This window comes from Salvia splendens, chromosome 3 (assembly GCF_004379255.2).
Source record: "Salvia splendens isolate huo1 chromosome 3, SspV2, whole genome shotgun sequence".
NCBI lineage: Eukaryota > Viridiplantae > Streptophyta > Magnoliopsida > Lamiales > Lamiaceae > Salvia > Salvia splendens.
The window spans coordinates 8,660,231-8,675,159 of NC_056034.1; the positions used below are offsets into that span (position 1 = coordinate 8,660,231).

General features: G+C 40.2%; 1 protein-coding gene and 1 pseudogene across 1 annotated transcript; both read left to right on the top strand.

Annotated features, from left to right (window-relative positions):
* Positions 1 to 219: 219 nt before the first annotated feature.
* LOC121794915 lies at positions 220 to 3,456 on the top strand. Its single transcript, XM_042193312.1, has 7 exons — positions 220 to 776; positions 905 to 991; positions 1,060 to 1,266; positions 1,349 to 1,513; positions 1,615 to 1,668; positions 1,744 to 1,890; positions 2,867 to 3,456. The coding sequence occupies exons 1-7, from the start codon at positions 513 to 515 to the stop codon at positions 3,242 to 3,244; spliced, it is 1,302 nt and encodes a 433-aa protein (XP_042049246.1). The 5' UTR covers positions 220 to 512; the 3' UTR covers positions 3,245 to 3,456.
* A 657-nt stretch (positions 3,457 to 4,113) lies between these two features.
* On the top strand, positions 4,114 to 12,347 carry LOC121796521 (annotated as a pseudogene).
* Positions 12,348 to 14,929: the final 2,582 nt, after the last annotated feature.

The window sequence follows — 14,929 nt, forward strand, 5'->3', positions numbered from 1 at the left end:
TGATGCGAATATACAGTGGCTGCTGACAGAAAGAACATCTTGGGAAGTGAGAAAGAGAAACATAAAACAAATTTAAAACTATAGTCCAAAACCCAAAGTGTAAATTTTACCATAACAGAAACCACCACTCATTATCTCAATTGGATTTCACTATTTGCCCCATGTTTTATTTTAACAATAAAAGTTAAAGTTCAGTCTTTGTATTGGTGACTGAAATGAAAACCAAAACATACCCCTCACATTCTTTTGAGGGGTATGTTTCCCCCCTTCCCTTCACATTCTCAATCACTTGCAAATCCCATCATATTTATACCACCCCACCTCCACATGAACTAAACTCTCAAAATCCCATTAATTTCTCCTTGAAATCATACATTCTGTCCGAAAATAACAAGCACTCGAGCATTGAAGCTTATTAGGGAGAAGGAGAACCAAATCACCTTCATTTTCTTGAAACCATTTCTCACTTAAAACAAAATTAGGGAATGCCAAGGAAGTGATTTGCTATCTTGATGGATTGGCAATTTGCAAATCTTACCAAGATATGTTTGGATCACAGAAGCAGACAGCAACACCAATGCAAAAAATCGTTACTACAAAGAATCTACAAAAGAGGCTCTTGCACCTTCATCATATTCCTATACATCATCTCCGCCATCTGCCCTGTCCGATCAGTAACCTTCAACGACACCAATCAAGACTTCCGACCAAAGAAGATGAAGCTCATCAGAGCCCATCTCGCCAGAATCAACAAGCCCTCCGTTAAGACAATTCAGGCATGTTCATGCGACATGCCTTACTCCTCTGTTTATTTTGTCCTGTCACTCTCTGTCCCACCTCTGTTTTGTCCTGTTTTATGACCACTCATTTAACACTGTTTTTGTTGTTTTCTGTCCTTCCACAGAGCCCGGATGGTGATATAATCGACTGCGTGCCATCGCACAAGCAGCCAGCCTTCGATCACCCCAAGCTAAAAGGACAGAAGCCATTGGTAACTAATCTAAGTTTCTAAGGTGAGAAAGGAGAAAAGAATGCTGATGTTTGTTGATGAATGAACAGGATCCACCGCAGAGGCTGAGGGGGCGGAAAACAAGAGTGTATGAAGAAAATTTCCAGATGTGGAGCATGTCTAATGAGTTCTGCCCACAAGGAACAATTCCCCTTAGAAGAACTAGAGCCAAAGATGTAGCCAGAGCTGCCAATGTTCAAACCTTCGGAAAGAAGATTCGCCCCGTTGTCCGAGATACATCCAGCAATGGCCATGAGGTAGTTATACATATTTATAAGTAGAAATTTCTGTTAGTTTAGTTACAATATTTATGATTTGGTGTTGAATTGAGATTTGCAGCATGCTGTTGGATATGTGAGTGGAGATGAGTATTATGGGGCAAAAGCAAGTATAAATGTATGGGCTCCTGTGGTTTCAAATCAGTATGAATTCAGCTTATCACAAATGTGGGTTATAGCAGGCTCCTTTGGGGATGATCTCAACACCATTGAAGCTGGCTGGCAGGTACAAATTCTAACTCATACTATTTAATTATCTTTCAGCAATTAATGAATACTAATATTAATTCAATCTTTTTTTTTGTTTTGATTTGTCTTAACCAACAGGTTAGCCCAGAGCTTTATGGAGACAACTATCCTAGGTTCTTCACATACTGGACTGTAAGTTTGATTTGTTTTGTGCTTACTAAGAAAAATCTCAATCTCTAACTATTCCACTTGATTAATTAATTGCAGAGCGACGCGTATCAGGCAACGGGATGTTACAATTTGCTATGCTCGGGATTTGTTCAGACCAACAATAAAATAGCGATTGGTGCAGCAATTTCACCAACTTCATCTTACAATGGTGGCCAATTTGACATTAGCCTCTTAGTATGGAAGGTAATTCACTATATTTTTATTTCATTTGTTTAATTTATTTATGCAGCTTCGGCATTTCTTGATTTCTCATATTCTTATGTAGCTGAAATAAACAGCACAAATTAAAATATTAGAAACTTCAAATTTTAGTAGAATTGGCTGGGGCTTCAGGAGGCTTAATGCATAAGAAATAGGAATATGAACTTGGGTTGAAATTTGAATCTCCCAATGTATTTTTTTTTCCATTAATAAACAAAAATAAAGGGTTAGATTCTTTTCTCTCTTTTGTTTGTTCATTTTTTTTGTGTGGCATTTTTTCTCACTCCTTTTCTTTATGGGGTTGGAAAATGGTGCAAGTGAGGAAAAAAAGGTTCAATGCGCTTAACTTTCATCATGCATGTTATCAACCTAGCTAACATACGCATGTTGTAAGATACACCGTACACTCAATATTGCTCTTACCGTAGAGTTACTCCATCGACACCATTATATTGCTTTCTTCCTTTTTATGCTTTCTATGATTCTCCCCACTCTTCTTTTTCAAGTAAATATATCTTCCCATATTGCCCCTCTACTTTCTTAGTTTTTTCAATGTAGTGCCCCTATTATGTTTGCTCTCATTAAAGGTTTTCGGTTCCGGCGGTTAACCGCAGAACTGTAACCGCCGGCTCTGATTCCGAACCGGAACTGTGACTTTTTTCTTGAACCGGAACCGTCATATTTTGAACCGCGAGTCGGTTCCGGTTCCAAATTTTACGAACCGAAACCGTGCCGGAACCACCGATTCTGGACAGTTCCAAACTGGAACCGCGAAAAACCGTCGGAAAACCGGCGGTTCGGACCCGGAACAGTGAAATAGTCTCACGGTTCGGTTCCGGTTCCACATTTCTCGAAACTGGAACCGCTGGTTTACGAACCATGGGCATGTCTACTCTCATTCATTAAGGCTTATCTAATAAGTGAAGAGAAATAACATTACTAATATGTTAAAATACAGGATCCGAAACACGGAAATTGGTGGTTGGAATTCGGGAACGGCGTTTTAGTGGGTTATTGGCCTTCGTTCTTGTTCACACATCTAAGGGATCATGCGACCATGGTCCAGTTCGGAGGAGAGATTGTGAATAGTGAAAGTTCGAGTTCACATACATCGACACAAATGGGGAGTGGTCATTTCGCAGGGGAAGGATTTGGAAAAGCCTCTTATTTTCGAAATCTTCAAGTTGTTGATTGGGATAATAATTTGATGCCATTATCCAATCTTCGAGTTTTGGCGGATCATCCCAACTGTTATGATATACAAGGCGGGATCAATAAGGTTTGGGGAAATTATTTTTACTATGGAGGGCCAGGCAAAAATGCCAAGTGCCCTTGAAATCAGAATAGAACAACTGAGTTTTCATGTAATTCTTTTTCTTTTTTTTTATTTTTAAATTATATCCTATTTGGGGTGAATTTAGGTTATCTCCTCTCAAGATGGTCCTTCAGCTTGGGTTATTCTTTCCATTTTTCCTTCCATCTAACAGGTGTACTTAGGGGCTTGTAAATGGTAAATTGAATTATTAAATACATACTGTGATTTTGTTATCTCTCTGAATACTTTTTCTTATTTAATGCACAAAGACCAAATTTGGTGTTCATTTAGCAATAGAATAACACCTACAATGGAAATATTCAATTGGATAGCTTGATTATAAGTATAAGATAGTGAAATTCTAAGCACCTTCAAAGTTTTTGACAATTAAGTAGAAAAAGGATCTAAATAAATTGTTCAAACAAAATTTTTGGAAAATCCCTATAAGCTTAAGAGAAACTCATAAATTTCCTTAAAACAAAGAAAGATCTTATAGGGTAGCCTCATAGACGATAGTAAGCTCTACAAAATCTATACACTTAAATGGCAGTTGGATGAAAATACTTCAATACCCTTCTGGAGGAAAAATGTGAGACATAGTGTATAATTATTTTTTTATTTCTTTTACAAATATTGCAATTTTTTGTGAGAGGTATCTGACTATAGCCATGTCAAAATAATTGGACATAAAATGGTCCAATCAAATGCAAACTTCTTGAAGAAGATTTAAACACTTTTAAATAGATGCACTAGAATCTATATTTCGTGGACTGATTTTGTGATTGGAGTATAGCAGGTATGGTTCTGCTTGGAATCCGACAACAGCTCCGGCGACTGCTAGCGGGTGAGGCGACGAGAGAGATGTCGGAGATGAAGAGGAAACGGCGACAATGCTACTATCCAGCGAGGGACAAAGGTAAAATCTTTTGAACACCAAATGACCAAATATAAGTTTTAAATTAGAACTCTTGACAACAAGAAATAAAATGAACCGAAAAATATATCAACTGGGCGACGCTGGCGTGAATTAGACGACACGGGTGACAGCGGTGAGTCCAGCCACTGAATGCAGTGACGACAGTGACGTGAGAGAGGCGTGAGACCGTGTATTAATGATGCTATCTCACCATCTCCATCATGCAGCAACAGCCAGCCATGCAACTCCCATGTAGCTCACTTACACACGAGCTCAGCTATGGAATGCGAAGACTGAGTTAGAAGTTAGTTAGATAATAGTTAGTTAATGACAGTTGGATATTTGTTAGTTAGTTGAGTGAGTTAGTTAGATATGCACCGATTATATAAGGTGTTTTGTACTCATTTGAATTGATTAAAATAAGATTTGAATATTCTCTCCAAAATATCTTTTCTCTCTTCTTCTCTAACTCCTTCACATTTATGGAGTTAATCTTCATAGATTTGTTATGGTATCAGTGACAAAAGCCGCATTCTTTCTCTAATCTCCTTCCAATCTCGATCTTCTTCGATTAATCTTCTATCTCGCGATGAACAATCGCAATTGAGTTGCCCAGCTACCAAACAAAGGACACAGTCGCTATCTAAAAAGGTTGCACTTTCTATGTCAATGTAATTTTTATTTTTTTTAAAATTCGGCAGTGGCGATCCGACAATGTACGAGGCATATTGGAAGAAAGCTGGGCAAAGGTGCAGTGTGACTATGTCTGGATTCCAATCTCTGAGTTACTTCGGTGACGCCAAAACTCTGTGCTGGTTCATGGAGAAAAAACTGGAGGATGAGATCAGGAAGCTGCATAAAGTCGCCGGAAACGCAGTTGTCGACGCCAGGCACATCGTCGTTGGAACAGGATCGAGTCAGCTGATTCTAGCTGGGCTCTACGCCCTCGCGTAGTGTTGCCGTCGACGTCATCTCCGCTGCCCCCTACTATTCGGTAACTACTCAATTAATTTTGTTAGATGCATTCTAGTTTCACCCTAATGAGGCTTTAATCTAAGATAATCGGTGATTAGGAGTGTTTTTTTACTTCATATTTTCTATCGTGAGTCTTTTGTTAATTGAGTATTAGAACATGAGACATGCTTAGATACCATATTAAATTTTATCATAAAGAACTGAAATATCTCATTTATGCTTCAATGAATAAGATCGTAACTATCGGACCAATCTAACAAATTTAAGATTGGATCGATCTAGTGAATATAAATAAATGAAAACTACTCAAATCAACTTTGTCATATAAATAAAACAATAGGAAGTAGCAGTGTCGTGCGACAACCCTTGTCAGCTGAGACTTTTGTTGGTTTAATGCTCAAGATCTCGTAACATGACAAACATAGTAACATGGACATATATATACAAATAATTTAACATGTACATGAGTGTCCTTATTTAGACATGTGGGCATTATGCAAAATAATCTCTCTGTATTTATGGTGTATATAGTCGTATCCAGAGATGATCGAGTTTCTGCGGACGGGGCTATTCAAATGGTCCGGCGATGCACGGTGCTTCAACAAGGACGTACCCTACATCGAATTAGTGACATCCCCCAACAATCCCGACGGCTCCACCAGAGAGGCGACGGTGATGAACCGGGGCGAATTAGGCATGCTTGTTCACGACCTCGCTTACTACTGGCCTCAATACACGGCCTTCACATCCGCTGCTGATCACGACCTCATGCTCTTCACTGCTTCCAAATGCACCGGCCATGCAGGATCCAGAATCGGGTATTTGCCTATACTGTTAAGGGGTCGTTTGATAGGAAAGATAAGATAAAACAAAATATTTGAGTTTGTTGGGTCCCCGGTTGTCACGACCGCATTTTCTAAGGATAGAAAACACGGTTGATCGCGACTAAGGGAGGATTAAAGAAGCGGGGAAAGAAATAAGGGGAAATTAAATCAAACATTGGTTGCAAGACATGACTAATCAAGTGCTTATACATAGAAGAAAAGATACTCGATCATGAAGACTCGGGTAATTGTTTGTAAAAATTTCAATATATCAGAGTTTTGAACAAATAGACTTTAGTCTTTTAGGATGCACAACGGAAGCAAATGAACGTGGTTCCATGTATGAAGACATGAACCTCCGAGAGTCAAAATCTGACTGAATTAAATGTCTTGTCTCAATAGCACTTCTTCCACCACTTCGCTGCTCAACCTGCGCATTTAGAAATATATGCAGGGCTGAGTACAAAAAGTACTCAGTGAACACATTGCCGAAAATTACACATATAGGATTGAAAATATTGTCAAGCCATCATCACAGTAACACTCGGGGTGTTGTTGAAAAGACCCGAGCTTACTAAAAATCTTTATTCGACTGCGCAGTCTAAGTTCTTTCCATTCTTTGCCATATCTGATCACATTGTGCCGTAGAGATGGTGTTCTCCCACGGTCACCTTACATTCATGTGACGGGAAGGTGGCCACCTTCCTCGGTCACCTGTTCTGCCCAACATGTCAGAGGTAGCTTGTGTACACTAGTCCGAGCGGGGACACCACCCTGACTGGGACCCGAATTCGACTTATATCATCATTCATAAATCCTTTGGCCTTAGCCAAACAGATAGGCATCATACAAAAACATTTATGGCAAGACAACATCTTTAAGAATCACGAACATGTGTTCGTGTTTTCATAAAATACGATTTGTATTTTTAGTATAGGAAAGCTCACCTTGATCGTTTAGTTTCTTTAACTTGAATTTTCCTGACTCCACCCTTAACTCACGGAGATAGCCTTTTGAAAACAAACAACGTACTAATAAGACTCGAGAAATTCACATACTTATAGGAATGCATGCCCCTACTTTATTTCTTTTATCATTTGTTCACCGTTAGAAAATTTTAGAAACTTGCATATTAATTAAATAGGGAAATTTAATTAATAGCACTTCTTTATTAAACTTAATTGTTTCTGTGACTTGAGAACGTCGTCTCCCTCTTTCTTTCCATTTCCTTAGCGGCCGCCCGAGGCGTCGCGGGGCGATGCCGGTCGGCCCTTCGCGTGTTCCCTTAACACCTTTCCATCCATTGTAATTTAATACCTTATCCGGGAGTTAAATTATTAAGCTCCAAGTTCAAATCCTTAAATTAATTTCACTCCAACAATACTTAATTCCAAGTCTAATAAAATAAATCATGTAGTCCAACCTTAAGTCAAAAAAAAAATCTCTCGTTCCCATCTAATTTAAATGAATGCCCCATGGTCTATTTCAACAATAAATGAGGCAGCCCATTTATTCCCTTAATTCACTTCTAGGCCCAAATTCTCTTAATCAATTAAAATGGCCCAACTTAATTAATTTAATGGCCCAATAATTAGAAATGGGCAGCCCCACATTCATGTTCCCTTTCACCCATCGTGACTTCTCCAGATTCTTCCCCAAACATTTCTTTTTCCTTTCTCCTTCATTAATTCGACATCCCCAATTTGGGAAGAACAGCCCCACGCCTCCCCCTCATGCCTCTCTCTCCTCTCCGGCGAAGACGTTGCCACTTCGACGGAAATCTCGGAGTCCGCCGTCGTGCGGGCCCTCGCGCCGTCCTCTACTTCGCGCCGCGAGCAGCAGCTCCTACCGCCGTCGTCCCGTGCCGTTCGTCGTTGTCTCCTTCGCGAGGCAGCCACAACATACACCGGAGCTCACGTCCGCTGCTCCTCTGCGTCACCGGCTCTCCGTCGCAGTGCCCTACATGCGCTCTCCATTGCTCCCTCCGACGAGTTCTTCGCCGTCAAATGCTCGTCGCAGGAAGGCCTAAAAGCTAATTCACCCTTCCCCTTATTCCCCTTACTTATTCCGTTAATTTTGGAGTTCTCGATTGATTATTGCTTTCGATACTTGGGTGTTCAAAGTTTGGGGATCGTACTGCTTAATTCTAGCAGCCTTTATTGGCGTGTAAACAGCTTGATTCTTGATCACTGAGTCATTCTTATTGTTGCTACGAGATGAGATTCCTATTGAATTTTCTAAGTTCTTGGCTAACACTGTGGTTGTTCTACACATGATGCAAAGAGAGTGTTTTGTGAAGTTACCTCTCGGTTTTTTACTACCGCTTGTGTCGATCTTTGCCCGACCTCACTCCCTGCTCCTTCCCCTTGCTGCCCTCCTTATGCTATGCGAATCCTTGGTGCCTAAAGTGTGGGGAGAATGGAGTGATGAGGGTTGTTTATATAGCCTCAGCTCTTGGCTGTTTGTGACTGAGACTTGGGGACAAAGCCTCCTATTTTGGGGCTGCCGGCTTGCTCTCTTTTGAGCTTTGTAAGTAGGATATCTATGCCTTTGGAGATGAGTATTTTTGGTAGGGGTGGAGCAGGTGAAAGTGACGGTGGTATTTATGCAAGGAATGCAAGTGGCCTAACTTTCCTCTCCCAAATATTTTCATTTGTTAGAGAATGATCATTCCAATTAATGTGGCATTAAATGCTACAGATTTCACTTATCCTTCCAGGATCTGTTCCCCTTTTTTTATTTATTATATATATTTATTTATATATTTTTATTTAATTAAATAATTATTTAAGTAATTAGTTGAATATTTATTTACTTGTTTATTTAATTGGTGTAGGTATAATCGGTTCAAGTTCGTGGTTGTCCGCGTTGAAGTATCCGTTTTCTTAAAACCTATGATGTATAAATTAAATTTTCGTCGGACTTTTGTTGGATGTATCAGACATTAAAATTTTAATTTTTGAGATCTGATTCTTTTATTATACAAATATATATTTTATATATATTTGGCTAACGTTATAAACCACAACGATACTCTATCGTAAACAATTCTCTATGGTAATTCGAAATTAATTACGCAAAAAGTCACTTATATGTGTATAATTACGCCATCATTATTGTTTCTAATAATATCGTTTAAGCGGGTCGTTACACCGGTGGTGCACACCCGAACTCCACATTAGTATGATATTGTCCGCTTTGGGCAAAGCCCTCACGGTTTTTCTCTTGGGGTACTCCCCAAAAGGCCTCATACTAATGGAGTTGGGGTAGCCCATTTATACGCTTACAACTCTTGCTCATTCTCCGATGTGGGATATGGTTTGCTTCACCGCAATCCTCCCCTCAAACCAAGACCACCAGACCAAGACCACATGTCTGTGCCCCCATGTTACAGGTCACCACAAGTCTTGGTAGAGCTCACGCAGAGACATCGGAGAACTTGCAAGCGCAACCCACCGAACCCCGAGCCACACAGGCCCAGCCCCTGAACCAGGGCTCTGATACCACTGTTGGGTTCCCGGTGGTGTACACCCGAACTCCACATTAGTATGATATTGTCCGCTTTGGGCAAAGCCCTCACGGTTTTGCTCTTGGGGTACTCCCCAAAAGGCCTCATACTAATGGAGTTGGGTAGCCCATTTATATGCATGCAACTCTTGTCAATTCTCCGATGTGGGATATGGTTTGCTTCACCACAATTCACCACAATCCTCACCTCAAACCAAGACCACATGTCTGTGCTCCCATGTTACAAGTCACCAGGTTACCACAAGTCTTGGTTGAGCTCACGCAGAGATATCGGAGAACTTGCAAGCACAATCCACCGAACCCCGAGCCACACAGGTCCAGCCCCTGAATCACGGCTCCGATACCACTGTTGGGTTTCCGGTGGTGCACACCCGAACTCAACATTAGTATGATATTGTCAGCTTTGGGTAAAGCCCTCACGGTTTTGCTCTTGAGGTACTCCCCAAAAGGCATCATACTAATGGAGTTGGGGTAGCCCATTTATATGCTTGCAAGTTCTCCGATATCTCTGCGTGACCTCGACCAAGACCTGTGGTGACCTGTAACATGGGGCACAGACATGTGGTCTTGGTCTGGTGGTCTTGGTTTGAGGTGAGGATTGTGGTGAAGCAAACCATATCCCACATCGGAGAATGGATAAGAGTTGCAAGCATATAAATGGGCTACCCCAACTCCATTAGTATGAGGCCTTTTGGGGAGTACCCCAAGAGCAAAACCGTGAGGGCTTTGCCCAAAGCGGACAATATCATACTAATGTTGAGTTCGGGTGTGCACCACCGATACCCAACAGTGGTATCAAAGCCCTAGTTCAGGGGCTGGGCCTGTGTGGCTCGGGGTTCGGTGGGTTGCGCTTGCAAGTTCTCCAATGTCTCTGCGTGAGCATGACCAAGACCTGTGGTGACCTGGTGGCCTGTAACATGGGGCATAGACATGTGGTCTTGGTCTGGTGGTCTTGTTTTGAGGGGAGGATTGTGGTGAATTGTAGTGAAGCAAACCATATCCCACATCGGAGAATTGACAAGAGTTGCATGCATATAAATGGGCTACCCCAACTCCATTAGTATGAGGCCTTTTGGGGAGTACCCCAAGAGCAAAACCGTGAGGGCTTTGCCCAAAGCGGACAATATCATACAAATGTGGAGTTTGGGTGTGCACCACCGGGAACCCAACAGTGGTATCAGAGCCCTGGTTCAGGGGCTGGGCCTGTGTGGCTCGGGTCGGTGGGTTGCGCTTGCAAGGTCTCCGATGTCTCTGCGTGAGCTCGACCAAGACTTGTGGTGATCTGTAACATGGGGGCATAGACATGCGGTCTTGGTCTGGTGGTCTTGGTTTGAGAGGAGGATTGTGGTGAAGCAAACCATATCCCACATCGGAGAATGAACAAGAGTTGCAAGCATATAAATGGGCTACCCCAACTCTATTAGTATGAGGCCTTTTGGGGAGTACCCCAAGAGCAAAACCGTGAGGGCTTTGCCACCCCATGTTACAGGTCACAGGTCACCACAGGTCATAGTCGAGCTCACGCAGAGACATAGGAGAACTTGCAAGCGCAACCACCGAACCCCGAGCCACACAGGCCCAGCCCTGAACCGGGGCTCTGATACCACTATTGGGTATCGGTGGTGCACACCCGAACTCAACATTAGTATGATATTGTCCGCTTTGGGCAAAGCCCTCACGGTTTTGCTCTTTGGGTACTCCCCAAAAGGCCTCATACTAATGGAGTTGGTGAAGCTCATTTATATGCTTGCAACTCTTGTCCATTCTCCGATGTGGGATATGGTTTGCTCTACTAGACTAAGACCTGTGGTGACCTGTGGACCTGTAACATGGGGTAGACATGTGGTCTTGGTCTGGTGGTCTTGGTTTGAGGGGAGGATTGTGGTGAAGCAAACCATATCCCACATCGGAGAATGGACAAGAGTTGCAAGCTTATAAATGGGTTACCCCAACTCCATTAGTATGAGGCCTTTTGGGGAATATCCCAAGAGCAAAACCGTGAGGGCTTTGCCCAAAGCGGACAATATCATACTAATGTGGAGTTCGGGTGTGCACCACCGGGCTCCCAACAGAGTTGGGGTGGGTTTTAAGAAACATAAAGAAAAGTTGATAGAAAAAGATACTCCTAGTAGAATCAGTTTTATGGGTGAGTGGAAAGGATTAATGGAATGTGTGATCTACTTACCACTATAAATGTGAATTGATAGATGAACCAAAATGAAAAAACAAGACTCTTAATTAATGCGGATGGATGGAGTAATAAGAACACGTGCACATTATAAGTCCGATGAGTCCTTATTAATGTTTGTTGATGTATGTGAAGATGGGCAGTTGTTCGAGACAAGAATGTAGCGAGGAAGATGGTGAAGTTCATTGAGATGAACACGATCGGAGTGTCCAAGGAAGGGCAGCTGAGAAGTGCAAGCGTGATGGAGTTGATCTCCCTGAGCTGCCAGAAACGGAAGCCTTGCGAAGTGGAGAATTTCTTCGACTACAGCCAATGCACATTGGCGGATAGGTGGAAGAGATTGAGAGACGTCGTCACCAAGAATCAACTCTTCAGCCTCCCCAAATTCCCAGCCCACTACTGAGAGAAGTCGTTCGAACATATCCTGGTAACTATAATAGGAGTATTAGTCAATCAATCAATATTGGTTGCAGCTTTCATGTTTTTATGTTTGTTGACAGCATTTGCATGGATGAAATGCAAAGAGGGGATAGATGGGGAGCGGCTGCTGAGAGAGCATAAAATAGGAACAAGAAGCGGAAGGCGATTCGGGTGTGAAGCAGAGTATGTGAGAATCAGCATGCTGAGGACTTTCATCTCTTTCTGCAAAGGCTCTCAACTATTCAACCCACTGCTAATGGAAATCAGAATTAACTTCATCATTTTACTTATTACTACTTGAGTCCCACTTTTATACACACATTTTTCCCTTTTTTAATTTGGGATGTTCTCATTCTATTTGACACATTTTCTAATCTTTATTTACTTTATTCACATTCCAGATATTTGATGCGAACGAAAAAATGTGTTACTACATTGAATGGACTAGTTCTTTTTTGGCACCCAGCGCCTGTCTCGGCATTGCGGTGAACAAAATATATAAATTGATTTTTTTTTTGTCTTCTCCCCAACTTTAGGCCAACTCTGGACCGTATTATATTGAGTAAATCAAGAACGATGTAATTTCAAACGAAATGACACATTTTGATAGTATTATTAAAGTTAAACACTGTTTCTTGCACCTTTAAGCTGATAGCGCAATGTTTTCATCAATGGTCTTGGATTAAAAAACATCATACTATTTCCTGTTAGGATAGGATCTCACGGATCTTTACATATTACTACCTCATTCTCCCAGATATTGTCCCACTTTGACCCGACACGGATTTTAAGAAATGTAATGGAAAGTGAATTGAAAAAGTTAGTAGATTGTGAGTCATAGTCTTACATATTAATTTTATAATAAAATATGAGTAGGAATGAGTTAGTGGAATATAGGGTTCATTTCCAAAAATGTTAAAAAGTGAAATGAGACAAAACTTTGGGGGACGGACCAGAAACGGAAAAATTAGACAAACTTTCAGGTAGTATAATTTTACACGAAAGTAAAGTACTCCCTTCGTTTCTTCATAGTTGAGTCATTTTTCCATTTCGGGAAGTTTCTTCATAGTTGAGTCATTTCCATATATAGTAATTATTTTCTCTTTCTTACTTTACTCTCTCTTACTTTTTTATCTCTACTTTATTTACTCTCTACTTTATTTTCTCCACCTTTTTCTCTCTCTTACTTATTTTATCTATTTATTCAACACACTCAATATCCATTTCTTAAACTCTGTGCCGAAAAGTTTCGCCTCAACTATGGTGAAACGGAGGGAGTACAACAATAAGGAATGGAGTACAAGATTAGATTTAAACTAAATACCTATAAATTATGTAGTGTAGCTAGCTACTACAAGATCTGTAACAAATGATGACTCATATGCATGTTGCACAACTCAGATAAATATTACTCCCCTTCGTCCCAAAAAAATATGTACATTCGGGAAGGCACAATAATTAAGAAAAAATTGATAAAGTAAGAGAGATGAGGAGAATGGTATGGTAAAGTAAGAGAGAGAAGGAAAATAGTAGTTAAAGTAGTGTTAGTGGATAGTGGGACCTATATTATTAAATTGATATATCTTTCTAAAAATGGAATGCACATATTTTTATGGAACGGATGAAAATAGAAAGTGCACATATTTTTATGGGACGGAGGGAGGGAGTAATATCTCTTACCCGAATAGCAATTGCTCGCATGCGGTAGCTTGAGGTGGGGCGCCCGAGGGCAGGTTGGGCTTTAGAGTTTAGATTGATAGGCCCATTGAGATTGGGCACAGTAAATAGGCCATAAATACCCACACACACTCTACCTTGTACCATATCAAAAAGAGCTTATACAGATTTTAAACAAGCTTTAATTTCGTCATTGTCTAATGCTTGCTTAAGCAATCGATCATTGATAATTCATTAAATTATCAGAGTATTAAACTATTGTGTCATCGTGTAATCACTAATGTTTTCAACTACATCGTCTAATTTTTTGTTTCAATTAATGTACTTGTTCAAATTTTAATCAAGTAATTTTATTATTTTTAGCTCTTTATTTTAAAATTTTGGAATTTTTTTAGTTGTAGTTGAAACAATAGTTTGTGTTATTGCCGAACTAGTAGCTGAAATGAAATTTGCTGATGTGGCAATGGAAAAATGAAATTGTGGCAAAATTATGACCTGTAATTTGACCCTTAATTGTAGATGGCATTAAAGAACAAAGACCATGTAACTTTATAATATCTGTGAGCCTAAAAAATGGCATAGTATTTGGAAGGAGGAACCGTAGGAAAGCTAAAAGTAAGAAATAGCATTACCCTACCCATAAAGGACTTGCTAGTTCATGTAGAATCTCATATTTGCTTTTATTCCTTTGCCACCTTTTTTTGTATATGAACTCGCTTCATTTTTACGATTGATATCACGAATTTATTAGGGCCATCGATCCTTGTTTTGTGGACTATCATACTTAAATTACTAATGCAGAAACTATCTTAAGTGCATTCACTATCGATAGATTTTATTGTTTATTTAAGATATACGTATGTAAGTATGTGTTACTATATACGTACATAGGCAGCAGTACTATAATATAATTTTGGGATTATCAAAGTAATCGTGAATTTACAATTCTCTGGCATATAATTAAAGGCCTGGGTGGAGCTGTGTATAACCTTTTTCTTTCTCTGAAAGCAAGAATTCCAGTTTACATGCTTGGAAGAAGCGTAAAGATGAATGAGCTTAAAAAAGCACCAATTGATTTACTATAAAGTAAGGGTATTTTTTTTATTTTTTAAAAAAAGATAAAAGGCACTCGTGTCACACGTCAACTATATATTAATATTAAAAAGACTCCAAATTAA

Bases quoted from the DNA above. Each gene is read 5' to 3' on its own strand.
- LOC121794915 (XM_042193312.1), top strand. From the start codon at position 513: ATGGATTGGCAATTTGCAAATCTTACCAAGATATGTTTGGATCACAGA. The intron at 777-904 runs GCATGTTCATGC...GTCCTTCCACAG, and splicing joins CCTCCGTTAAGACAATTCAG to AGCCCGGATGGTGATATAAT. The intron at 1,891-2,866 runs GTAATTCACTAT...GTTAAAATACAG, and splicing joins TTAGCCTCTTAGTATGGAAG to GATCCGAAACACGGAAATTG.